This window comes from Fusarium proliferatum, assembly GCF_900067095.1.
Source record: "Fusarium proliferatum ET1 genome assembly, contig: FPRO_scaffold018, whole genome shotgun sequence".
In the NCBI taxonomy this organism is placed as follows: domain Eukaryota; kingdom Fungi; phylum Ascomycota; class Sordariomycetes; order Hypocreales; family Nectriaceae; genus Fusarium; species Fusarium proliferatum.
The window spans coordinates 370,560-397,239 of NW_022194807.1; the positions used below are offsets into that span (position 1 = coordinate 370,560).

Below are 26,680 nucleotides of genomic sequence, written 5' to 3' on the forward strand. Positions count from 1 at the left end.
CCTTGGTACCTGGGTGTTCCTAAACTTACTCCTTGCGTACTGAAATATTCTCCAGTGCTCTGACACACTTACCGCTACTCGCATGCCCCCCCTGCCTAATTCCGTAACCTTGTATCTATCCCCAGCCGCTAATCTTAGAACGTACCTCCGATCAGCCTAATGCAAATCTGGTTTTAGCGCCCCCCCACAACGAACTTCGACAACTCGAAGTTGATGAAGTCGTTGTCCTGGAACTCCAGATGTTTTTGTATGTAGTATACTTATACTGACAATGAGAAGAAACAGATCAAGTCAAGACTAGAAGCCCCTTATAGGTAATTTAGGGGCCTCGTCAAAAGCAAAGGATGTATACAGTAGCGTGAACCATCTTTTAGGCGCTCTCTGTAGATCCCTGCGAATGCAAGGTACGCAATGCAGGTTCGAGAATGGGAAGTAGATGCAGGGTACGAGAGAACGGAATGCAGCCATGGCTGGCTGGGACAGCCTCATGTTCGTGAAAAACCAGGGGCTGCATAATGGGGGGTGAGAATAACATCTCTATGTCTGGGCTGTTGAAGTCTCACCGGTTACTGGCTGAGAAAACTGCTGGGATAGCTGCTCAGAAGGCGGACAGGAAGTTCAGGGCCATTTGCCAACTCTCATAGCGGTCCCCACGACAGTCCTCACGACAGTCTCCACGACAGTCCTCACGACAGTCCTCACGACAGTCTCCACGACAGTCTCCACGACAGTCCTCACGACAGTCCTCACGACAGTCCTCACGACAGTCCCCACGACAGTCCCCACGACAGTCCTCACGACAGTCCTCACGACAGTCCTCACAATAACAAATCACTGTCTATAAATTCTTTTATTGTCCAGATTCAGACATGCCGGACAGAGTGTGCTATTATTGCCTTACTACAATAAAAACTCAATTCTCTAGGCATCTGCGGAAGCGCCACAATGTGGATCTGGAGACATATGGCTTACTTGAAGAATTTCTCAAGTCTGCTGATGAGTCTGCTGATAAGTCTCCTAGATACCCGGAGCCAAAGTTAGCCAAGTTGGTCAAGGGCTTAATTTATGGAACAGGCGGTCTCTCACTTCTGGAAGACGATTCCCAAGCGTGCTATTTTCTCTCTGCAAACATTTGTCGGGTTGAGGGTTTCACTGATGAGCAAATTCTGAACGATTGTCTTCACAACTTTGACAAAACCAAGTCTACAGTTTACTCTAGTGACCAGCCGCGCAGTCCACAAAAGATCGGTAATTTGGTACCCGTCCTGGCTCAGCTCAACAAGCCCAATCCGCCCTGTGTCAAATATGTAACAAATTTGGGCCCTGGGGACGGAGTAAGGAGGCCTAAGACTCTTGGAGGCGACCCCGATGACAAGAAGGAGAAAACCTACACAAACATCACACCAGAAGGCACATTTATTGATGCACATGTCGGTATGTTGATATACATCACTATGTCTTCACAGAAATGACTAAGCGGACAATAGATCAAGGTTATGAGGGAATAACATTGGTTGGGCTGGGTTGTGTGAAACTCTGGATGATGTTTCCTCCAACTGAACACAATCTGACCATTTGGGGTGAATGTCGAGATTTGAAGGAGATTTTAGCAAGCTCCTGGGATCGTCTGGAGGGAGGCAAGGTTGCTGTCCAGACTAGAGATGAAGCAATGATCCTCAAACCAGGCCTTCTACATTCTACATTTACCCTAAGAGGCGGGTTGGTTTTCGGGATAACATATATAACCCAGAGTTGCCTCACAGTCACGCCCAGGCTCTTAAGGATAGAGAACGCCCATTTCAAAAAGGTTGGGGAGGACGACTGGTCTCCCTTCCTCGAGAGTGTTTACATCTGTATGAGTCCAGACAGTGGCAGACGGGACGAGGCATTGAGAGTTCTATGCGAAATGCCAAAGACACAAGCCATGAAGAAAAACGGTCTTCTCGATAAGATTAAGGAGGAGATAAAATCTGCTGATTGCCTTCACTGTGGCAAGCGATGGAGGAGCCACTGGGGATGAACATCAAGATATGCAATCGTGTTGTAAATTCCGTTCTGTTCCTTGGTCTAGTAGGCGAAAACAGAATCTATGGTGAATAATTTCGAATGACATCAGCCTCTTAATAATCTTGCAGGAAGCTTGGTTGCTGTTTCAATCCTTTCCCTCGGGGATGTGATCTAAGGTGCTGTTCAGCTCGAAAACAAGAAGGACTGGGAATATTATGTTTTGACTCAAAGGTCTTACTTCGGAAGAGTTTGCTTGACTCAGCATTGGAAAATTTGGTTGATTCTCAAATATACTTAGGTAGAATACCTGGTCAGGCCCATGAGACCGCCCTCCTCCCTTTTGCGTGGTAGAGTAGATAGAAAAGGAGCTACCGGCTCATAATGTTTGGGGCCTACTTCAATACTTTTACTCCCAGGGCTTCGTCGTCCTAGGGATGATGAACAAGAACACGCGTGAAAGGCAAGCGCAAAAGCGGAAGAGCACTTTAGTATTTCTAGCGGTTAAAGAACCAGGTTTCAAAACCAAAAATATGGATAGAACGGCTATACTCTATTGCCACGACTCTCTCTATGTGCATTGATGTGGTGGCCATGCGTTCGAGGCTGTCATGATTTAACTCATTGACAAGCTGAATGCTTATAAGATGGGGGTGATGGTTGAGTATGAGATATCCCGGAATCAAGGAGATGATATCTGCGCAATCCCCGCGCATGATGACACTCAATATATCTTTCTGAAGTTGAGGAACGTGTTCCATTGGTACATTGGTTTTCAGTAGACCGCTGGTTACACGGGCCATCCAGTCCAACTAATAAGAAGGATCAGCGACGGTTTGCACAACACACGCGATATGTGCTTACAAGATATCTCAGCTTGGTAGAGTGGTCTTGGATGGGGTCATAGTTGATGGCGTCGTCGTAAATACCAAAAGAAGTGTCATCGTCATCAGGAACATCGAAGTCGGTAATGTAACCGTCAGGAATATCATCGTCGGTTATGGGACCGTCAGTAGAATCACAATCGGTAGAATTGTCAACGCGGAACAAGTCATCGTTAATGACATTGCATTCGTCGTTGGACGACATTGGGTGGACGGCAGACATTGCAGCTAAGATGAGTAAAGAGAGGTAAATGACTAGGAATAAACGGAGTGCTAAGTTCTTAGTGGCGATGTTGGCTTGCATATCTGTATGACTTAACCGCTCGTTCTTATATACTCAGTAAAGAGACATGCGCGGAACTGTGGCAATCAAGCTCCACATTTCCAACAATATGGACTGGCTTCAAGGGGAAATTGTACTCGAAATCAGTGTGATTCGATTCATACTTTCTGCTTCGTAAGACGCCGTCCACACTTTGGTGCCTGTGTGCCGTGGTGGACCAGTGAGTGATGGACGTCCTCTAACGCTGAAAAGGTTAGCGGCCACTTCCGATTACTGTGTGCATATGGACACAATTAGCACTGTATACATGACCACCTCGACCCAACCCCGCGACGCTAACAGCCCGGTGCGACATCCTTATTCCACATCACCGTTTACGAGACAGTGGACACAGACAGGGAAAGCCCCTGTCGTGGCGGCTAGATCTGAGATGGTGTGCAAGGCACGGAACACAATGTGCACATCCGACACTTAGTGGGCACCTTGCCGCACAGAAAAAGCGCGCAGGGATCAAACGGCTGCATGGCGTGGGGGAAGCATGATGCGATCGTACTGTATATCATTGGTGCAGGAAAGAGTAGTGAAAAGGATCTGCTCAGCGCGCCTCTGTATTGGGAGTGAGAGAGTAGACAATCTCTACAGGGGAGGGAGAATCTTGACCCATCGGGACTCGTGCATAATTATGCAGGGGAACATGATGCCACCAGCATCGATCGTTGTACCACCTACGTCGGTTTGGCAGCCACGCGAATCGATTGGATTCGATGGGATCACTGTAGGGAGATTACTCACTTCGCTCCCGAGAGTCTTTCGGCGCAGGATGCTTGCAATATGTCACATTTCGTCTCGTGTATGTATACATGAGCCCTCCGGATTGCTCAGCTATCTGGTTAAATCTCCTGCCCATAACTTATACCACCATCCATACTCTCCTACATACTCTACTTTGGCTTCTCTACATAGATTTGGGGGCTTTTCACCTGTCACTTCATCTCTAACAGCACCAAGTCTTGCCCGGTGTTCCCTTGAGCACCAACCCAGACAGCAGAAGCTATTAGCGTTGCTTTGTGAGCAAGAATACCTTGAATTTGGAAATGGCCCTTGCAGCTCAATCTTCAGACGCTCCCTACTGGGGGCGCTGGTCGCAGCAACTTCCTGGCGAATCTCCACACATGATTCCCTTTGACTCTCGAGCCACCGCTACTGGTCCTCTCCAACGACCTGTCATGACACCTTACATGGCTCAGCCACCTTACAGTTCAGGTCCGGTGAACAGCCTCACGGCACCTCACTACCAGGTTCCCAATCCCTACCAATTTGGAGGATATCAAGGCCCGCCTACGCCTCCCCACTACTCAACGCCTTTCAAAATAGAATACAATGATCGCGGACCTACGGGACATGATAATGAGCACGGCCGAATTCCCTCTTATTCTCGGGAGATGAAGTACACATATGCCGAACAGGTACCTTCTCCGGCACCAAGCCATTCGCAACCTTCGACTGCCAGGTCTTCAGGCACCAACCAATCTATGGGCTCAAAGACTATCACCTCCAACGAAACTCTCAACCCTGGCGATCAGGTCAATTTCGAAACAGAAGTGGATGAGCTGATGAAAGCCATCCAACGAAAGGCAGACCTGCAAGCCCATACAGTGCAGCAGCCACTCACTCCTGGAATGTCTCCTGCCTCCGGCACGAGTTTCGAAAGTCAAGGGACACCAGGTCCTATGGACAAGACATCTCGAAAGAGATACCGCTGTGATGGCCCCAACTGCCAGAAGAGTTTCACCCAAAAGACCCATCTCGACATTCATCGCAGGACGCACACTGGCATCAAGCCATACGTGAGTGAGAACATCCACGGTTGAGTGCTTTCAACTAACACCTTAAGAACTGTGCCTTCCCTGGCTGCGATCTGACCTTCTCTCAACTTGGCAACCTCAAGACTCACAGACGTCGTCACACTGGCGAACGCCCCTTTGCTTGCGACAAGTGTTATCGCCACTTTGCTCAACGGGGTAACCTTCGCGCCCACCTACAGACTCACCAAGGCCTCAAGCCCTTTGTTTGCATCCTCGACGATTGCAACAAGACATTCTCACAGCTTGGAAACATGAAGGTATGTGTAAAGGGTCCTCGAAATAGGCGACGTTCTAATCAGTTGCTAGACGCACCAAAACAACTTCCACAAGAAGACACTGAAGAAGCTTACAATGAAGTTCGCCAAAATCATTGCCTCGGGTAAGGAAGTCACCGAAGCCGATCGCGAACTTTTTGAGTACTTCGCCACGCACTACAAGAACAGTAACAAAGGAATCAAGGGTAGAGGAAAGACCTGCACGGTGGCTGACCGTAAGACCAAGGCATCCCAATTTCCTCCTACCAATACCATGACAGCTGTGCCCCAATATCCCCTTCCTCAAATTGCCTCAACACCAGTGACTCCTCACGGACTCCCTGTATCGGGCAGCCTCGCTTGCTACAGTGTGACTCGAGGCCACCCCGCTCCTATCAACCACATGTCTCGCCAGACTCACAATGGTGGCTATGAGGTTTATGACATGCATGGTCATCACCACATCCAGCCACCGAACAACAACGGCATGCTATATGAGACTGGTAGCACGCGTGAAATGGTCTACCACGGGCGCATCTACTGGGAATCCGTCAGCAGATCTCAGGAAAAACCGTGACACAGGGGTATAAGTCGACAGTGCTATACATGTCGTTCCAAGGGGCCAACAACAGCATTTTCACATACAGGGCAACAGTGCGGGTTTCTTTTTTGGAGGAGGAACATCCGCCATGATGATTTCACAGCAATGGAAAGGAGGGTCTATTTCTGAAAGATAGTGAAGCAATCTGATTGCTCGAATGGCTGTGCTTCGCGTTCGCACAAGCTTGCTACGTGGAATTTCCAGTTTTCTTGCAAATAATTACAACTCGTTGATATATTATTAATCTGTATACAAATGAACTTGATCCCTTGTCGTAGTTCTTGCATGACAGTCTACAGGAGCCAGTCTTGTCGCTCACGCCTGTGCGACGTCGGAGGGCCAGAAAGAGGGTCTTTTCGCTGGCCACATCTCGCTTATTCTCAGTATTGCTTCCAATGTGCAAGGCTAGTGTAGTCCAGACTCCAATCTTCTTTTCAAGATTGCGGTGATGCATTCTAATTAATGAGTCAAGGAGGATGGCAGCCTCTGGCAAGCTAAGATGGCAGTGCATATCGTTCACTACCCAGACGAGCAACGGAAGCATTTATATCCATAAGTAAGCAGGTGTTGAGGCAAGAGTGATTCATTTTAGAAAACCCCACCCAAGGTTGGCCATTGTCAGCAAAAGCGTACTACCAGGAGCTTATGACAGATCGACAAGCGCTTGAGTCTACTTCAGAAGCTCTTCGCTAGGATCCAAAAGTGCTGTCCTGTGCTCGGAAAGAGCTTTCGGGTCAATTTGGGCACTACTCCATTGATTGGTACACATGTACTACGTTGTGCTGTTTGAGGACGGAAATCAGTCATCGTTCAGATATAAGGTGAGGTTAATGGCCAGCTCAGCCTGACCGATAACTTGAAGTTCAAGGGCAGTGCTCTTCGCGATTTGTATACAGAGCCCATGGTAATATCACACGATATTTGGAGTCGCCCTCGACGTAGTTTCACTAAGGAGTTGCTGGTCATCGAATGTAGAATTCCAAGATCTTTGGCAATGAGATCTCTATCGGTCGTGCTGAAATTCGCAAAATCAATTTTGCAGGCTCGCTAACGTTCCCTATTCTCCCAGGAGCGAGGCTTAGGCAGAGGACCTGTGTTAGCCAGCATTAGAGCCTTCCTCCCCTCAAGACGGGGGGCTCAACCCAGGCTACCCTTTTAACAGTTTTTTGAGGCCCAGAACTCTGAAAGGTAGAAGGATCTCCAATTTAAGAGGCGGCGAATTTTAGGTCTTTGCCTAAACGCTGATGAGCTGCTTCTCGCGATGCTGTTATTGACCCCAAACAAAAAGACGTACGCCAGCGAAAAATGTAACAAATAGCTAGGAGCCACCGAAATACCTCTGGACTATCGCGTCCAGACGCCTTGGCCTCAAGATCTCAATAAAATAATATCTACTCATGCTATACTTGTTGAACGAGCAGAGCCCCAGCTGCTGCCTGGCGATACCCTAGACTGCGACGCTACTCAGCCTCTACAAGAAATCATGGCAGCGCGTAACCATTGGCCCAGGTCGAAGGAATGGTACCGAATCGAAATTCATCCTCGCATATGGCATATGGGATTCTGGTTGCTTTCGACCCCTCCAAGGTCTAGAGCCAACCGTGAGGCTGAATTGACCAGACTTAATGACGGAAATGCCTTTCCAGTTTGGAGGCGCTGAACGCCTTACAAGGCAGTTAGTGAAGCTATTTACTAGGCGACAACGCAACTATTTCAAGCTGCGTTTTCGCTTTCCAACAGCCCATGCCTCACACGAAAGTATTAATAACCAGTCTTTTCTCTTCATATTTCCATCTCACTTTCTGTCCACCATTGAAACAATCACCAGCTCTGGCGTAATAGCACTTCCACGTCTCCTGCACGTCGTCGATCACCACCTTCCATCACAACACTGTCTGTACACTTCGAGTATCATTGCAATAACTGCACACTCACTGTAAAAGCGCATAGACAATGTCCATGTTCATGACACAACCTGCCTACGCCTACGCAGCGGCCCCTCCACCTCCCAGGCAATACTCGGGAACGAGCAGCGCTTTCAGCGCTTCTGCCAATCCTGACGAGGACTGGACTAAGATCTCAGACCTCGCTGAGCGACGAAGGATCCAGAACCGCATTGCTCAACGCAACTACCGTATGTTGAGTCTTATGGACTCTGAACTCATTCTGTGGTATTGGCTGTTTACGAAACTTACATTTCCTTTCAGGCAAGAAGCTGAAGCGCCGTCTTGAAGACCTTGAGCGCCGTGCCGGTTCTTCTGACGATGCCGAGTCCGAGCAGCCACAGAAGCCTACCAAGTCGAAGCGATCTCCCTCCGCACCCAAGTCTCAAAATTCGCAATACGGATCTTCCAGCAAGTCTGTTCCTTCACAGGGCCAGTTCACTCCTCCCTTGGAGCCTTCTGACGAGCTTTTATTCCCCGGTACCCACGATGACCGAGCTCGCTCAGACAGCCCTCCTCAGTTCACATACTCAACGTACCCTGCTCCCGATGAGATACTCCTCGCGCCCTACAGTTCCACTCAGTCATACCCAGCCATCATAACCGCTGATGCCTACCCTAACTACATGACAGCGTTTACAGTGCCCATGACACTTCCTTCCATGACACACTTTAGCGATGCCATCAAGCGGGAGACGTACCCCAGTGACGATGAGCTCACTCCTTACAAGATATAAGGTTGCATGCGCTCAATGGACTTCAACTCTAGTAGCCATTACGAGCAGCCAAACTCTTAAGGGAGTCGCGCCAGTCAAACACCTCGTAGGGTTGTACGATAATATTTAGCAAGGACTGCTGTCAACCCAGGCTGACTGGTATCTTATTCTTCTCAAGACCTGTCCTGTTCATAGGTTCCCATTTGTGTCTACATTAGGGAGATAATGCATTGAATTTTCTTGCACGACACTGCGCTGCCGATATCACTCGGCAAGGTATGCGCTAACGGAATGGGTTGCAGGATACATTGTAAGAAAGGTCACCCCTTGGATACATAGTTACATATATTGAATTCACTTCTGTGAACCGTTATTCTGTCTACTATTATCCTTTTCTTTCCTGTCGCAGTGCAGTCATTTGACGGCACTGGGGTCTTCCTGTTGGCCGGAACTCGATGACGGAAACTCGACCCTTGGCACTGCTTGCCGAATTATGTGGCTATGCCGTACCTCTAATTTGCGTGGACAGCGTTTTTGTTTGTGAGATAGCAAATGCGTAGCAATAGAAAGGGTTTCATCGGGTTTAACCCTTGAGTGGCGTCTTAAACGGTACGAATAGAAATCTATACTTGGTTATCTCGTTATGCGTTAGAACATTTCTCTCGCAATTCCACTCATGTCGCGGAGAAAACTAGGTTGACATGAGTCCAGTACCCAACAGCCATCCTAGCCTCCAAACTTTGATGAAAGGAACTGACAAAGACTCCTTGATAACAAGACCGTCATGGGGATGGCCTAAAAGAGGACCCTTGTCGTGAACAATGGAAGCAATCAACTAGTCCAAGTCATCGGAGCTGATGTAGCGTTCGCGCTTGCTTCGGGTGCTGGCGTAAGAAGCTTGACGTTGTAGACAAGGACGGGCCATCTCAAGTGGTGCTGATTGTGAAGCAAGTCAATATTCTCAAAGTCTAAAAAAGACCTCGCACTGCCAGAACGTTGAGGCAAATCAATTAAGCTTCACGTGAAAGCGATGTTCTGGAACAGAGTCTGCGTAGTAGGGGCGGTTTTGCCTCATTGTTGACAACAACGGTCTCTCTTGTCCCGGCTTGCCAGCTAGGTTTGTCATGTCTTCCGTAGCCAACAGAGTCTGCGCCTCGAGAAAAGAGTGGCTGGTTAGTATATGAGAAATTACCGTCATATTGCCAAGATGGTCGAGATCAGATGGAGTATCGGAGCGCTTCACGTTCACCTCATCATGAATAAAGAAGCCTTCTGCAAACAGAAAGCCTCAAGGCCTTTTTCTTACGAGAACCCGCAATGCGTCGCTTCCAGTTCTTTTGCGGAGAGAGCTACAGCCCCCACAACAGTAGCCAGTAGCCTATCGGAAGTCGATCCCGATTCTTTCGTCTTATACTGGCAGAAGGCTAAAACGTCGCATGCATCCGTACCCTGCATTTGACGCTAACGTAACGTGACCATCACCGAATCGGGGTAGCTCATTCTGATGGGTAAACTGCATCTTTAGCGGCAAGAGGCAGACAATCAATGTCTTCATTTACTTCAACTGGGTACTCTGCCATCAGATCATATCATGACGCCAGCCGAGGTTTCTGTTCCTCCCCTGTCTTGCACATGCTATATTGAAACCAAGGCACGCTCTTGAGACCTATTCTGTGAGAAGTGAGTGATGATGTTTTCATCAGGCAGGATGGAAAACTGACATCCATTACACGAGGCGGATCAGACTAACAAAGGCCCAAGGCTCAGCATGCAGCGCCACTGCGTCATGGAGATACAGATGTGTTGTCGGCCCATTTTATGGTTTCCCGGAGGTAGACGGTTTCATGAAGTTGGAACTACAGATCCCCGCACAGGACGCAGGGGGGTTGAAAGATGACAACGGAAGGGTCTGGACTAACCTAGGCGGGCGCATGGTCTGAGTCGATCTGTTATGAGTGATCGACCCGGGCCTGTACCCCTGTATTCCCGTTTCAGTCGCTGGTAGCGGGTAGTCGTCAGCTTTAGCAGCCAGGTTCTTCGATAGCGCGTGTCCGGGATGAATTTAAGCGAGCTCATTGTGATTAAATCGGATCTAATGCAGCATCCAGGGGCCGATGGCAGGGAAACAGGGGTTAGTACAGCTGAGAGATAAATTGAAGCCTGGCAGTATCGGTGTTCACTCCTTAGCTTAGCTCCTCCTGTTATATAGTTGTAGGTTATCCTACATGTGTTGCCGCCCAAACTACTATGACAATCAGTGGACGCTTATCACTACCATCCGCCTCTGCATCCAAGGTCATCGTTTAACCGTCTTTCCATTCATATTACCTTGATTTTCTATTCCATTCTCAATCATCCCCTACTGAGCTCTGTTCCTACACGACAAAAGCCTTGAGACCTACAAGCTCTTTGTGAAAATGGTCACAAGGGAAGATGACTGGGACTCTCCCTCAGAGGGGGAGCGAAAGTCTGTTTGGGATGAGGCAGAACGCAAGTTCATGGTTAATCTCCGCAGCGAGGAGGATGCCGAAAATAAAAAGATCGAGAAGGATTTCCAGCTTATGAATTGCGAAGTCAGGCTGAAACTCAGTGAGCGTAAAGAACAACAAAGTCAACTAAAAGAGCTCCGATTCCGACTAGCAACGGAGCACGCCCAAGCTGAGGCTGCATTGAAGCACATCACGAACGAGTGCAAGGAGACGGCCAGCCGACTTGAGCGCATCGAGCAGGACTACCACTCGTCATGCCAGAAGACAGCAAAAACTTTCCATGATAAAAGGTCCAAAATGCGTCGATTCTTTAGGCAAAAGAGAGGAGAGAACCCCGATACCCCAGACCATCTCGGGCCCGAATCAGAAGGCATCATTCTCCCAGAAATGTTGCCAGAGGTCTCCTCAGGCTTCAATGGAACGACCCCACAAGTAGAGCCTACTGATGGAACTGCAATGGTAGCGGAGAGACCTGAAGAAGAAGAAGAAGACGAGGAGGAGGAGAATCGTATGGAATGCGTTGAGCACCACGATAACAGGGGAGTCAAAAGCCTCGTTGATATTGTTGATGCTGATGGCAAAGTGATTGGACCCGTGGAACAAATAGAGCCTTGGAACAAATGGATTGAGGATATCCAAAAATTGGAGATACGAAGACCTGTCAAGGTCCGCCGAGGACGACGCTTCAACACTACACAGCTTGCAGACATTCACAAGCGAACTGAGGCGAGGGGGGTCAAATGGCTCTCTTGTATGATTCAAGCGACAGGGGCGATACAGGCCAAGAGATGCCTGTCTTGTGACAAGAGCCAAGGCACCTTTGACGACTGCGTCATTGTCGGTGGGTATCTCTTTCCGAAATGTGGTAATTGTGAATGGAATCGCCGGGGTTGCCATGGTTCCTCAGGGGACACCATCGACACACAGGCCTCGAGGGAGAGGGCACAACGGAAGAAACAGCTGGAGGATGGAGCCCAAGAGACTTCTGCAGACCGATCCTCAGAGCCAGTACATCAACCTGCACCACAGACTGAGCGTCAAGCAACACGGACCACTGCGCCACAGCAAGAACGGCGCCCTGAACGCCAACCCGAGAAAGTTCCAGATCGACCTAACGAACTGTTCAATGATGTGATTGTTGCGAAAGCCCCAGAACGAACTGCCGAGGTCGCAACAATTCAAATCACTGAACATCCTCATGAAATGTCCCACAGATCAGCTTCTAGATCTCCCACTGGACCTCCAAGCCGGTCGGCCACGGCTCTGAGGTCAGATTATGCCCCGGAACGAATGATTGACCCCGCGGACTCGCCCTTACCGACACCGATAGATCCTCAAACCAGGCCCCTGGAAACACCAAATTCTGTGCTTCCCTTAGGCGGTCTGCGCCACCCTCATGAAGCTTTCCATCTATTAACAGAGCTCGATGGCCCTGCTAGAGACTGTCGCGGTTCTGATCTAGCTCACATATCGCGAGAGCTTGAGAAAACACACACTCCACAGGGGTACCGCGTGGCTGCTGGTTTTACGCCGGCCAATGTGAGAGGTCGGCCTCCATCCAGCGATCGTGGAAGACCAACTCCACCATCTCTTTCCATGGACCCTTCATCGCAGCCACCTGAATCTCCTCCTGCCCAAGCACTGGAAGAGATTACCCGAGAGAACATGGTCCTCAAGAACGACGGAAATGTTTACACCTATCCTGAATGCGTCGCTGGGGTGCCATTGGTCAAGATCAATGAGGAACACCCCTATTGGGAGCCCAGCTGGCCTAACGTCAAGACACTCATTGAACCACAGCTTGCTCGATGGCGTGAGAAACACCAACCTGCCATTGAAGCAGGTCCCAAAACAGTTCAGAAGCGTACAACTGACCACAAGATAAATTGCGGCAATAAGATTCTCAAATTTCACGAGGAAGGTACAATCAGTCCCCATCAATTATTGGGTAAAAAATACATTCAGGGCGGCATAACTTCATTCCAAGCGCTATTTCGCCTTTCAGAGACAATATCGGAACTTGAAAAGTTCAATCTGGGCATATCGCCAGCTGACTGGATGCGACAGCGACTTCACGAACTAATTCAAACGCAAAGACACAACTTCAACCTGCGGCGAACAATTCAACATTTCTATAATGACTCCAAGCTCACCAGTCTTCGGTACAAGCATGGATTCAAGAACATTGGACGTCCTTCAGAAGCCATGAAGGCGCACTTGAGTCACGGCAGCCCTAGCGATACACCCGAACCTCTCCGAAAGCGGAAGTCTATGCACTCTGTTCCTACTACGCCCCGGGAGGATTCATTCATCAACCACTCTCCTCTTCCTAGCCAGGCACCACCAAGCTACCCAGCGCCAGCACCAGCGCCGGTCCCCACCCCTGGGCCCCAGCCAGCATTCAGCACCCACATCAACAAGAAGCCGAAATTCATGCCGCCTACACATGGAAGCCCCGTACATGACGAATTTCACTTCGAGGCTTGGTCCGACACAGATTCATGCAGCGGAGGTAGCATCACGAAGTACGATTGGCGGCTTGCTGTAGTCAAGACTCGGTTGTATACCAGCCATATCAATGTCACTCAGTATTGGACCTGGGATGAGCAGATACAATGTTTCCAACACCAAGTACTCAAAGACGTCAAGCCTGCAAATGGGGCTTGTTTAGGGACGAGATCGATTTCCACGTCAACCTCGCAGAGATTGAGGAGATGGAATGGAGTATCGAAGCACTTCGTGTTCACATCATTATGAAAAAGGATGCCGGAGAGCTTGCTACGGATGGCAAGCCTCGAGGAGATGTCATGGCGTCCTTTCCAAGAGCACGTACAATGCGCCGCTTCCTGTTCTTCTGTAGAGAAAGGGGTATGAAAATGGCTAAGAGGGCCCCGTAAGTGTAACACTTGAGAACAATTGTGACAAAGTTGGGAACTGACCTGGATAATAGTGAGCAACTCAATAATACGTGGGATTCCATGGTTTCTGAACAATTGCCCTGTCGAGGCGATTCCAATCAACAGCTGGTGGAGTAAGCTTCGTCAACAGCTAGCGAGCCTTTCGGTGAAGATGGCCTGTTCTGGATGCCTAGTTTTATTCATGATGCAATTTCTTACAGTTCTTTGCCAATCTTTTTTCCTGGTGGTAGTCAGAGAAATAAAGTGCCCTTGAATAAACGTAGCTTAGTGTGTTTGATGAAAATTTAATACATTGGTGGTTGACCATGATCTGGGCATAATATCGCTGCCTAATGAGGAATGAGAAGACTCTAATGTCTGCAGCGCCAACATTCACGCTTTTCGGGGAGTGCCTGGTGCTTTTTGGTCATATCTATGAGTAAAGTCCTTTCGTAATTCACTTTGGCTACCTTAAACTCCGAACCCAGTATGCTTTTGCCTTGAAGCTAGCTAAAACCACATGACCTCGCTAGGCGCTACTCTATGTGAATGGGTATTTATGAACTTTGTGAACTTATATTATCATGAACTTCCGCGTAATTAAAGCTGTCAAAGTCAGTTGGAGTTTCGCTTTTCATGCCTTTGAAGCTATTGAAAACGGCTGTGGCTAGCAGAGAGCTCTCTGATTGATCAGGATACATTTTGGCCTTAGTCATGGCCACGCTGATAACTTCTCAATACGCCCCGCCGTCATCATTCAATCCAAACTCAAACACACGATTGCCATCATCTCAGCGTAGAGCATCGCTTTATCATGGACGTGCGCTCCAAGCATGGACGAAGCGCGCAGGCGTATCAATTGCTATTCGAAGTTGACCTAGCTGGTCCGAGATGGCCTCAGGAGAGGTCTCGACGCACAGCAGAGCAACTTATGCCACCTTTAAGCGCCGATAACACTATTAGGCGAGAGATTTTCATAACCCATTCAGAAGGTCACATGCGGGTATGAGCATTAGGTTGCAGCGCTATACGCGAGTCGCATCTTTTCCAACATGCTGAAGTTGCAGGAAATACATCACGATAAATTTGATGGGGCTCGTTCCACAGGGACTCCCAGGGATCTTTCAGCTTTGCAAATCACGAAGAAACCCACCATTTTGGATGGCGCAAGTCTTGTGTCTTCAACTGATGCTCCTCAAATTGACGATGCCCTAGCCCGTGGGGCAACCTGTTGGTTCTATCAGCTGCATTCCGGAATCCAACCATTTACATCTGCGTGGATGAGGAACTACTCCAAACGCTCTTCCACAAGACGATACAGTTTTTGCGACAGTCAGCTACGACAATGAGTGCACTGCGAACTGATATGCACGTCCTTGAAGGCCTACAGAGAGATCTTTTCAGCTACGATCCGAGGACCAACTCCAGCTTCTCGAGCCGCACGAGCTCACCTGGCTACCGTACTCGAGGACCTGTTCCCATGGCCGCGCCGCCTCAGATACCGCATCAGATGGACGATGAAGGATACCCACGATCTATGTCCCATCACTTACAGATGAACTCATCGCACCGGCTGTGGTAGGGTCGAAAATATCTCCTATCATACTTGGAGATCAGTCTGGTGGACTGATTACATCATCATCATGACATTGCGGTTTGGAAATGATCTACTAGATTACGAAAGAGTGCCATTGCACAAAATGAAGGACTTCTTCTGTTTCAACCAAATTTGGAACACACCAGGGGTCACCGAATGGCACTTGTTACTTTTCTTCTTTTATTACTCTATTTAGAATCAGGGCTGAATCTCTGTTCTCTATTCAGATAACATGCCCGCCTCCAGAAAATGGACAGCCGTCTATCCAATTACATGATCTTCACACGTGTCCGTCATGTCGGCCCCAACCCCCAAAGCATGACACGAGCGTACAGCAATATACAATGAACTCATAACCAGTCCGTGCCCAGATGCCATACACTGACTTGGCCGAGGAGTCTTCGGCACAGTCTCAAGCAGACTGTGTGCAAGGTCGGCATAGATGCAGCTTGCAATATGTGCATTCCCAGATCATCCAGTGAGGCCCAGAGCAGCAGTGTTGACAAATCCACTGTACCAGAGTATTATCAGATTTAATCATCCGAAACTGATGGGCACAAGCGTTGGCCATATTTTCCGCAGATGCAGTAGCTTGTGCGTCTCGTGAGGAAGGCTTATAGAACTGAGTAGAGAACACTTGGTAATATGGAGTAGGTTGAACGGCCAAGTATCGTCTGGTGTCTTCGTAGGACTGTAACAAGATTAGCTTTGAGCACAGAACGTAAGTCAGCAAACGCACATAAGCGATTGCAGGTGTCAAAACGGCAGTGGCTGTGTGTAAGGTGTTACTGAAAATACTTCGATGTTGTATGGCAGTCTATGATACTCCAAAACTGAAGTCAGAAATCATGAGATCTTGAACGGATGGATCGTTTGAGATGAAACCGGGGTATCAGGGTAATAATAAAAGCTACGAACCCGCATACTTGGGGCATTCGGAATATTGTATAGATATAGAAACGAGAGAAGATTCGGAACGAGACTGACCCTCTAAGGTTGTTGTTTCCAGGCGGTGTCGGAATATGAGGGAATGCCATGGACTGTGAATTAGAATGGCTAGGAGCAATGATCGAGCAAAAGGCGGTGAAATCGGAAAGGGGTGTGGATGCCGGATGAGGTGCCACGGAAAGGAAACGAGGAAAGTAAGAGAACAAGCATCTCGGGACAAGGAGTAGGGCAAAAGCAATGCGAGGTAGCATTAGACCATGGATGCTTGGATGAATGCCAGGACAAGGCTAGTGCTGATGTATACGTTTGGCCTTTGCAACGAACAGTTGGGAGTCTGGGAACCTTGACTGATGTGCCAGCCAAGAAGAGCGATACAGTCATCTCCCATCAAAGCTGGACTTGTGTTACCAAAGATACTAGGTAATTGGCTAGTCCCAACATATCCAGAAGCAGCATCCCACAATTGCCTACAATATTGCTCGATCTCCTGGGTCCCCCTTGTCAGTGATACTCTTTGTAGTCTTCCAATTCTCACTGGTGCCTGACTGGCAATTGCCAGAGCCACGGAGGGAGTCTTTGGGGGGAAGATTATCTACATTGCTGTCGAGTTGTGACATTTCTCCATAAGGAGAATTATGTTCAACTGCCAAGGCCCTTGAACCTCCAAAGCTTCCACGTTATGCCACACAAGGGAGTGCTGGTTTCCGCTCCTGCATCTTCATGTGAAGCGTGATTGTTGTTCCTGCCCATTGTGGTGGCATATCAGTACCCTCCACCAACTTCCGTCATCTCAGTACACCCACTTACACGATTTGAAAGAACGGTATGTCGGGGCTCCACACTTCAGGGGATGCTGCATCGTGCATTGTGGATGCAGCGGCCAATTGACCCGTGCATGTGAATGTTGTCACGATTGTCAACAGTGGCGCTTCGATCCATCTCTTTCGAGATGTAGGAAAGTCCATCGGGGAAGCGGTCGACCCATCCGTCGCCGCTGGGTGGTTCCTCAGCCGGGATCACCGACCGATCTTTCGACTGATGACCGGATCAGGGTAGAACGACGTCAATTCCGTCCCTGTTAGTGGCTTTACTGTGTCCCGTACTCAACCCCACCTACCCTTTTAGGTGTTTGTAGATACCCCGCATTCACACGTAACTGCGCGAGCGACAGAACTCAGTGCAACCAGTGATAGGATGCTCATTTGTCACTTCATCACATTCTGATTGCCGCCCCAAAGTAATGAAGCCAAGCAAGCGTTACCCCAACTACCCAATTTGAAGAGGTAGAGATACATAGAAGAAGTTGTAGCCGACCCTGCCAATTCTCTCCCATGCTTACCCTCCACCAGCAAAATGCAACTGATGCTATGAGATAAGCTTATGAGGGAAGGCGCTTCGATGACTCTGTTCGGGGAAGCATCAATCCGTCAAGAGTGCAACCTGGCCTCGTTGCTTTACGTTTCTTGGCATTTCTGAAGACAACTTCACTGAGGTCGGTAGAGGAGGTGTGGATTACCTAGATGCATAGTTTGGCTGATCTTGTCATGCATCAAACGGTGTTCCTGCAGTTTGACTCGTGTCACAAATGACTTTGGAGGGGTCAATGACGTGGTCTGGACCCCGCTGTTTTTGTGCAGTGAACAATGAAGAAGCGAAGACGTAGCGCCCGGCGGGGTTAGTGCAGCGCATCAACTGGCGGTCCATGCTGTAAACGCTTCTGCAAGGAACCACGCATGATACCATTACTCGTCTGCTAGCAGGGCACGATGCACACAAACAGCGCGAGACAATGTAACCAGGCGTGGCCCTAAGACGCCCTCTTCAGATTGGCTTTATTGATAACTAAACGTGGTATTCGTGTTTGCGGGGCTGGCTGGTGGATCCAGAGCTGGAGGCCAAATTCATGAAGTCCAATACGTGACATTTCCAAGCATCATTGCTAGCATTGTCTACCCCCATAGGTGAGGTGCCAGGCCTTCTTCTGTGACCGCTTGAGTAACGAATGAGATCCTAAATAGAAAAAGCCTAGCGATATCTCCTTCGAGCCTCTCCTGTATAGACATGGCATGGTGTGTAGGCGATTGAACACGTAGGAGCGAGGCTGCATTGTTGGTCTTGCAGACCAACAAGTTGAAAGTAAGGCGATCATATGGTAGCCTGCGTACAGTCAGCGCTGGTCCTTGAAGTCCTTGAGTAACACTTTCTAGACTGATACGCAGTCCTCGGTCACCCCTTTCCAAACGTTTATATATCATGATCAAGCTCGCTACTGAGGCTGTCACTTTCTTTGGCGATTCGACAACATTGGTATATGGGCAAACTATCTCCCAGCTGATTTGTCCGTTTTCAAATTTACTGCTGCCCAGACTACTTCAAACGATACCGCTGTGCTTTTTATTCAACTAATCCCGGTCGTCGAAACTGGCTGCCTTACAGTCACCAACATTACGGACCACCCATCAGCTTAGAACAGCATGGACGATTCGAATCGTATGAGTAGGCAGAATGAACCGCCGGTCCATTCGAACCCCAATCAGAGATACTCACTCAACGATCCGTCACAACAGCGCTGTTCGCTCGCTGGAATTTCCAACGACAGATATCGCCCTGCATCCCTTGCTGGCCCTTCATCGTCAGCTCGAGGTATGGGAGCTCTGGGTAACTACAGTAACTACTATTCAGAACCTAGTGCATCATCCTCGACGGAAAATATGCCTGGCACAGCTATAGCTTATAGCCCTGAGTACGGTCACGACTGCCGCCAAACACAAGGTTTGGGCGGCTACAGCACCGCAACTACAGCGATGTATAACGTTGGCCAACCGAGTACGCAAAACACGGTTGACTATGCGCAGCAATTCAGTTCGCGGCAACCTGTAGCTATGCAAATGATGCCACCAGACGTCGCCTCGAGCTACTTTGGGTCCGAGGCTGGGGCTTCAACTGGCCCGAGTCTACAGCAACCGGCGCAGGGCTCAAGAGGATCCACGAATGTTTATCAGCAAAGCAATGTCATGAATTATGCGAGCAACAGCATGTCCAGTGTGAGCGCAATGCCACAGGCAACAAACACCGCCGATGCTTCAATGACAGACGACCACGACTATGCCGAAGGCGCCCTCGAAGAGAAATGGGTCAGCTACCAGAGGCAGCTAGGGAGCATATTTCAGGAGATAGTGAATGGATCTCTTGAGAGTGCATCTGAGACATTGCTTAGCGTCACTAGCTGGCTCTTGTCTCAGGTCGCAGATCTAGGTATGTATTACACTATCTATGGAACCGAGGAGGGGACCATAAGAAAGCCAGAGCTAACTACTGTGCGTGCCCAGGTCTTAGTCTTGACGATACAAACCTTCATGCTGATCGTGTTCAGCTATGGAAACACTTCAACCACGCTTGGCTAGGATTGGGCCAGCGCCAAATTGACTTAATGACTTCATCCCAACAGCTTTCGACGACGCAAAGTCTGGTCTCAAAGGCCATGATTAAAAAGATGGGAAACGAACTAATAAGGCTGTGTGACGGTATAGAGCGCCATGGCCTAGTGGACTATCAATATGGAGTATGGGAGGATCAAATAACTGCTGGTGAGCAACTGCAGTCCCGCCCTGAGTCTGGTTGGATTGGCTAACATGTGCATGCAGTTCTCGAAGACTGTCTGGACTTATACGATGCTTCAGAAGAAGGCAGTGACAGCGGCAACCGGTGAAAATTATAGCCTCGATACGCTTTCAAGATGCGAATGGTGGAGTATATCCAGGCCAGTGTATCTACCAAGACTCGAGCGGCAATGCTGGTGAATCTATATACGTTCTCGGATCACACCATGTAGAACTAATACACGCCATAGCTAGCCATCTTGTAGGCTGATACATGCGGCTCAGGAACGGGGCCCATCACTGGGTATTAGAGGGGTACCTGGCTGCTGAAGGAGTCATAGGATAAGAATCTAGCTGCCACGATAAGTCATCCATCAAGATGTTTAGCAACGTGAAGATGGCTGCGGAAACCTTGCGCGTCATGACATGGTCGGCTGGCAGTCCGAGGAAGGGGCTTGAATTAAAGTAGCTTTGAACCGTTTTTTCAGACATTTCGAAGCGTCTCATAACTCAAGCAGGTGATGTCAAGGGGCACGTGTGAGTGGTCATGGTAGCAGGGCGATTTTAGTGCTACCGCAACCAATTGTACTATGAAGACACCTTATCCCACGTTCTCCCGCCTGGTCTCAATGTTGCCCAAGTCATAGAAAAGCACCAAAGTATCCGATGTCACATCAATGGGTCCGGGACCACGTCCTCTCCCCTACCCTGTAGCATCGAGCGTTAGCAGGCCACTGACCACTAGGGTGGCTTTCCCATGCTAATTAGTGTAATAAAAAGTATGCCACAATGTAACTCCGGGCTTCAGCAACCCTTTTCTCTTCAATTCTACTCGCGATTTCCCCACGACCACGACACTCAAGCCAATTTTCCAGTACATGGTCATTCGACGGTTCAATTTTTTCTGAAAGATCTCTATCTGTATTAAAAAGACTGTTCATAAGTCAATCGATCTTAGCAGATATCACAGCTGCAAACGATGTCAACTATACAAAGCCAGAATTCCCCGGCCACTTTGCTATGGGATCACCAAGACTTGATTCCCCTTCAAAAAAGTCTAGGTGATGAAGATTTAGTCTTGCTGCTAACACCCGCTGTTGTCCCTTTAGACCAGAGTCATGCCAATGCAAGTGACCCTTTCGAGCCTCTCGGCAAAGCACTTGCACGCACACATCCATGGATCCGGCATGTTCCTTATACTAAGGAGCTTGGCATTACCGGTATTCATGTGGCATTCATCAACACAGCACGGGTCATCATCTTCGTGCTGACTGGCTTCTCGACAGAGGAAGGTTTATTTCAGCTTCAACTCGCCGAGGTTGCTCGCGGAGTGTGTGAAGAACGCCCTTTAGTGCTTGTAGCCTGCTGTGAAGTTTCGGAAAAGGGGGCCCGCCAGTATGGTTTCGCAACTATCATTCAGTGTCCTGGGTACTCTGCGGCAGACTTACAAGCCGTCGCCGTTCTTTTGACAACAGAGGCCACGCCGCCGACCGGTAACTCTCTTCCTCGGCCAACTTGGTCGCTCCTAAAATGGGACTACAGCAAAGATCTCCCAGAAACCCACTCTTTATGGGAAGCATGTTTGCCTTCCAAATTCTATCTAAATCGCTCGACTCTTGGTTCTCTCTTGAAACGCGATGGATATGCCATGCATTACATGGTCAGAGAACCCAATCAAGGGCAGGCCGTTGGATTTTGTGCAACATTCACAACATTTACGGATAGCAGCGGTGACCGACTGATTGGATCAGTAGCTGCTATCATCGTTCACAAAGACTTTCGGGGTCAAGGTGTTGGGCGCTTCCTCCACAACGAAGTCGTGCTCAAACTTGAGAAGATTCGAGGTGTTGGAATCATTCAACTTGGAAGCACATTTCCAAGGTTACTTTACGGTCTGCCCGTACCCGAAACCAATACGGAGTGGTTCGAAAAAAGAGGTTGGAACATAAAGGAATCCACACCTGGAAACGGGCGGCGGGTGCTCGACTGGCTCTTGAGATTCGCCGACCATCCAGTGCCAGATCTGGCACCCGCTGGCTTGATGTTCAGGCCATGTCAGCAAACAGATTACGAGAAGATTGTCGAGATGGCAAATAAGGAGTCGCAGAAGAGATACGGGTTTGGGTGGTCCGACCAATACGCCAAAACGATGGACAGTGGCTACATGAATGACATTGTAGTCGGGCTTGAAGGGGAGAATCTGGCTGCTGCGGCAATAACATATTTTCCCAATAATGGGAGCCCTTGCGGCGCAGATATGCCATGGCCAGCCTCAATCGGACAGAGCATCGGAGGAGTTTCGTGCATCTGCATCAAAGGTCGGCCACAACCCAACCATGTTATCTGACCTTGACTGACTGTTAGACTAGATAAAGATCCAGATATGGTCGATCGCCGTGACGAAGTGGCTACGAGACTGCTCCTAGCTTGTCGGCAGACCCTGAGTGAGAGAGGAATGGTTGGAATGTTTGTTGATGGCAGCAGATCGCACGAAAATGTGCTGCAGTCTTTAGGTCAGTACGATTCTCAGGGCTTCCGCAGCTGCCACTTGCTGACAGTGAGACTTGATAGGCTTTTGCATATGGGCAGAATACAACGAGCTCTGGCGAAAGGTGTAGGGGCTCGTGAAGAAACAAGTCGCGAAGCAGCTGAGTTAGGGCTTTTATATCACAAAGGATCAGACAGCAGTTTAGGAACGTCTATAGAGAAGGGTTCTGTTAAATTAATCGCTTTTTGTTTCGGGAACTGATCTATTGAAGCCGATGAGCACGAACAATCGAGTTGGACAAATGCACATTACAGAGCTGCGTTGCAGAGTCAATTACCATTGAGTAACTGCTGGGTACATTGGATCAATGTAAGGTATTATGTATGAGTGGTGAGTCAAACAATTCGTAACTGAATGGCCGTACACAAAACATATACCTGGGACTTGTTTCTTTGAAGAGACTATTCCCAATTGGATAGCGATCTATGGATGGAAGAGGCAACGATGAGCGTGGGTGATAACCCGGAGAGTTACCAGGGATGTTTGTTTACGCAGCGGCATTGGGTAATCGATTATGAAGCTTTCGGTCAGTCCGACCTCCCAGTCTTGGCGATTCATCTACCAACCAACAGGTCAATGAGCCAACCTTTGACCCAGTTGGCTGTTGAGCCACGGGACCTGTGTAGAGAACCCTCGGTATCGTTCCTCACGTCATTACCCTATAACTCTGACAAATCATTTATCTTTTGACCTGGCAGCCCAACGTTGACAGTCTGTCGCCTTCCAACGCAGCTTTGCCCAGACCGTCGTGGGCTAGCGCTACGGTGCCCTTTACGTCTCCAATACTCACCACTGAAACTCTTTTACCTTCCTTCGGTGATGTGCTACTTTGATCAAACGCGCTGGACGTGCGGCTACTGGCGTTGGGGCCACTTCCGTCAACAGTGCAACAAGGAATACAGGATGGGCGAGACGTGCGGCCTAAAGCTTGTCTACGAGACCAAGACCGAGAGGGCCGTGTGCAAGCTCTGCCATGACACGGAAAAGAAGCAACGTCGGTATGACAAAATGTATCGCGACGTTCAACGCTGGCAGAGGGAGGGCAACAGAAACGCGACCATAGAGCGAACGTGTGCTGAGATGCAAGAAGTACTTGGTCAAATCTATCGTTTGAGAGAGGAGCATGATCACAGACTGCAATCTCTTGACCAGGTGAGTCTAGATTTACTGCCTTTGTTTATTCACGCAGGCATTGTCTGCGACGAGGAAGACTACACGAGTTGCTAACTCATCATTGCAGTAAAGTTAGATGCTAGGAGCAAGTACCCTACACTGCCTACAGAGCTGGCATGCTCTACGGCTGAAAGATAAGCGTTGGTAGATGGACGGGCGCAGCTGAAGTGCATGTTAGAACTCATTTCTTTGTAACTTATCAGACCATCAATTTAAAGTTCGACACAGGTTAGTTTGATCAAAGAAGCACGATGTCGGACCAGGTGAACAGGCGAACCCATTCATCCAAGGATAGGCGCCTTGGCTTTACAATCACCGAATTATTGTCAACAAACTGTTACTTCTGCAAGAATCGGCCGCCTTTAGCTAGCATGCCTATTGCAAGGTGGATCAAAAGACCGCCGCGTAGTCCGGCTGTGAAGTAGATTGGGCAAGACTGCATAACGGCTCACGCCTCATGGGGCGAGCCGGATGGCCACGCTGCGCAAAGCCATGGTCCAGCAGCCGAGCCAAAACGTCCGAAACGTGGTGCATGGACTCGGCCTCCACACGTGGCTTATCGCATGGTATGCTGCGCCGGCCCTCTATTCGTGCGGTCCGGTCTTGTTTGTCCTCCAAAGACGCAGAGTTTCCCCATACGCTAGTCCCCTGATTGTGCTGTGCGCTAGCAATTGACCGTGTCTACGGTCATCCGTACCGGGGTTGACTTGCGATCCTAAAAGCCTAGGAGAACTGGCTTCCGCCCCCTGTTGGAAACGCTGATCAATTATGCGGCCAGGCGGAGGTCTGTACCTGGACTGCACGAGAGAGGCGCATTGCATATGCACAATTGACTGCCAGGGCAAAATGATACGCGCAGGTACAAGCGTTGGGTGGATTTCCGTGTTCCCTGGTCCATGTCGCGCGCAGAAAAAGAGTAGCGTGACGACGTGACGGGGGTATCCTGGTCATTATGACCCTTCAAAAATCCCTGCACCAACACGAATAAGCACAGGCGAGCGTCCCTGTTTTCGGGGAGTAACGCGGGTGGGAGATGAGACAACTCTACCGAGTAGTGGCTTAGTCTTGACAAGGGTGACCGCGCCATTCGCGAAATGTGTGCAGGACGGGGGACGGGAGACACTTGCGTTTCTCCGAGACATTTAAGAATGAACTAGCCACAGAACCATCAATGATCAATTCCTCATCCATTCTCTGCCTCTACGACCAGATTGAAGACTATTTACTGCTTGACCCAATTGTCTACGTTTCTTTCCATTCATCCGCGCCACGTTGAACTTATCTGATTTCTTTTCATCTCTCCTTGTATTCATCTTTCATCTGTCATGGCCATGGATGCGCTCAAGAATCTTGTCAACAATGTCCCAGACTGGCTACAGCGACTCGACGACCTCAGCGGCCAGATCGACCGACGTCAGGCCGAATTAGCTGCTATTGCTGCCGCAGAGGGCAAAAGTGCGGAGACAAAGTCGCTTCGCAACAAAGGCTCAACCGAGTCACTCAAGCCTAAAGATGATCCTCCAGTAGTTCACGCCGAGGCTCCAGCGAACGAGGACATCCTCGAAGATGGCGCAGGTGACAACATAGCACAGAAACCAGTCAAACCCGCGACACCTAAGGTGCATACCCCAAGCCCTGGTTCCATTCGTCAACAACAAGAGATCATTAAAGCCGCACAAGCTAGAGCACGAGCTCAGGTCAGGAAGAAGCCCAAGTCGCCATCTATGATGTCTAACGAAGACGCCCCTGCCGCTTACCGAACACGGAGCATGATTATTGTATACTATGATAGCTATGTTCAGAGCTTCTTTGACGAACTTGTGAGGTTTGTCTCATCAAGTCGGAACCTGATGCGCAAAGCCAAGATGGCCGCAAGAGTTGCCCAGATCAAGAAGCTTGCTGAGCAAGACGTATCAGAGGATGGAAACAATGACGACGCTCTCCCTTCGCTTCGGTACATGAGCAGCAGGCGATTCGGTCCTATGTCAATATCCCGACCCGGTGCCGGCGACCAACCACCAGACGTATACGATAAGCTAGATAAGGGTCTCGAGTTCGTGCAGAGCATGTGTGAGCACGGTGCTCATCAGTTCCTTCGCGATGGCGACTGCAACGACGAGATCAGTAAGGTACAGAAACGACTGACGGAGGTCCTCGAGATGGCCAAGACGGAGATGGAACGCGTAGAGCGCGAAGAGCCTGAGTTAGCAAAGGAAACAGGCGAGATGGGCAAAGTCCGGACACGGCGACCCATAAGCATGCGCCGCGACATGGCCGTTGGCCTCAAGGAAAGCAGCCCGACACCCACTAAGGAGGAGAACAAGTTGGAGCCCGCAAAGCTCGAAGCTGCCGAACCTATTACCCCAGCAGATCCCATGGCACCTATGGCTGTGGATCCAAATATCATGGAAGCGGATGAGGGTATCGACGTGGAAATGGAACTCCCCAAACTGCACTATCGATCGACCCGGGCGATGCGTAGTCGTGGACCATAGAGTGGTGTTTCCAGCTTCTTTGCTTTGAAGTTGCCTGCCGAATGTAATTTACAATTTTGAATTGACGTGTTTTCGATTATCTTTTTGACGATGGCTGAAAGTGTCTCTTAGTAACTATGCAAAGCCAGTATGAGCTATCCAGCCTCGCTCGATTTGTGGACTTTTGTAGTGATTGATGAGTCTCGCAATATGAGCCCCTCGCGACTTGTCGCCACCTCCCTGCATCTTGGTCAAAAGATCACGGCTTTTTTACTGACGTGCTTGTCCATCCCGAATCCTATAAAACTTTCGTCAGCATTAGCGCGAGTCATGGCAGGTTTGGTCGAGGGAGCTTACTTTTGCATCACCACCATGAGATTCGAATGTTACATGAGCATCTGCCTG

At 49.3% G+C, this 26,680-nt stretch overlaps 9 protein-coding genes across 9 annotated transcripts; 8 read left to right on the forward strand and 1 right to left on the reverse strand.

Annotated features, from left to right (window-relative positions):
- Positions 1-466: 466 nt before the first annotated feature.
- On the forward strand, positions 467-2,020 carry FPRO_14791 (uncharacterized protein; the record flags this gene model as incomplete). Its single annotated transcript, XM_031225030.1, has 5 exons — positions 467-489; positions 645-881; positions 926-1,434; positions 1,488-1,719; positions 1,774-2,020. The coding sequence occupies 5 exons, from the start codon at positions 467-469 to the stop codon at positions 2,018-2,020; spliced, it is 1,248 nt and encodes a 415-aa protein (XP_031090230.1).
- Positions 2,021-2,501: 481 nt separating this feature from the next.
- Positions 2,502-3,111, reverse strand: FPRO_14790 (uncharacterized protein; the record flags this gene model as incomplete). The annotated part of the gene is made up of 2 exons (XM_031225031.1): positions 2,502-2,816; positions 2,869-3,111. The coding sequence occupies 2 exons, from the start codon at positions 3,109-3,111 to the stop codon at positions 2,502-2,504; spliced, it is 558 nt and encodes a 185-aa protein (XP_031090231.1).
- A 1,154-nt stretch (positions 3,112-4,265) lies between these two features.
- FPRO_14789 (uncharacterized protein) lies at positions 4,266-5,867 on the forward strand (the record flags this gene model as incomplete). The annotated part of the gene is made up of 3 exons (XM_031225032.1): positions 4,266-5,018; positions 5,066-5,293; positions 5,343-5,867. 3 exons carry the CDS (start codon positions 4,266-4,268, stop codon positions 5,865-5,867), a joined length of 1,506 nt encoding a protein of 501 aa, XP_031090232.1.
- Positions 5,868-7,850: 1,983 nt separating this feature from the next.
- Positions 7,851-8,571, forward strand: FPRO_14788 (uncharacterized protein; the record flags this gene model as incomplete). Its single annotated transcript, XM_031225033.1, has 2 exons — positions 7,851-8,025; positions 8,099-8,571. 2 exons carry the CDS (start codon positions 7,851-7,853, stop codon positions 8,569-8,571), a joined length of 648 nt encoding a protein of 215 aa, XP_031090233.1.
- A 2,477-nt stretch (positions 8,572-11,048) lies between these two features.
- On the forward strand, positions 11,049-14,074 carry FPRO_14787 (uncharacterized protein; the record flags this gene model as incomplete). Its single annotated transcript, XM_031225034.1, has 3 exons — positions 11,049-13,645; positions 13,711-13,932; positions 13,990-14,074. The coding sequence occupies 3 exons, from the start codon at positions 11,049-11,051 to the stop codon at positions 14,072-14,074; spliced, it is 2,904 nt and encodes a 967-aa protein (XP_031090234.1).
- Positions 14,075-18,955: 4,881 nt separating this feature from the next.
- On the forward strand, positions 18,956-20,190 carry FPRO_14786 (uncharacterized protein; the record flags this gene model as incomplete). Its single annotated transcript, XM_031225035.1, has 3 exons — positions 18,956-19,736; positions 19,811-20,068; positions 20,126-20,190. 3 exons carry the CDS (start codon positions 18,956-18,958, stop codon positions 20,188-20,190), a joined length of 1,104 nt encoding a protein of 367 aa, XP_031090235.1.
- Positions 20,191-21,059: 869 nt separating this feature from the next.
- Positions 21,060-22,698, forward strand: FPRO_14785 (uncharacterized protein; the record flags this gene model as incomplete). The annotated part of the gene is made up of 3 exons (XM_031225037.1): positions 21,060-22,398; positions 22,450-22,593; positions 22,652-22,698. The coding sequence occupies 3 exons, from the start codon at positions 21,060-21,062 to the stop codon at positions 22,696-22,698; spliced, it is 1,530 nt and encodes a 509-aa protein (XP_031090236.1).
- An 833-nt stretch (positions 22,699-23,531) lies between these two features.
- Positions 23,532-23,932, forward strand: FPRO_14784 (uncharacterized protein; the record flags this gene model as incomplete). The annotated part of the gene is made up of 2 exons (XM_031225038.1): positions 23,532-23,780; positions 23,885-23,932. The coding sequence occupies 2 exons, from the start codon at positions 23,532-23,534 to the stop codon at positions 23,930-23,932; spliced, it is 297 nt and encodes a 98-aa protein (XP_031090237.1).
- A 1,194-nt stretch (positions 23,933-25,126) lies between these two features.
- Positions 25,127-26,296, forward strand: FPRO_14783 (uncharacterized protein; the record flags this gene model as incomplete). The annotated part of the gene is made up of 1 exon (XM_031225039.1): positions 25,127-26,296. One exon carries the CDS (start codon positions 25,127-25,129, stop codon positions 26,294-26,296), a length of 1,170 nt encoding a protein of 389 aa, XP_031090238.1.
- Positions 26,297-26,680: the final 384 nt, after the last annotated feature.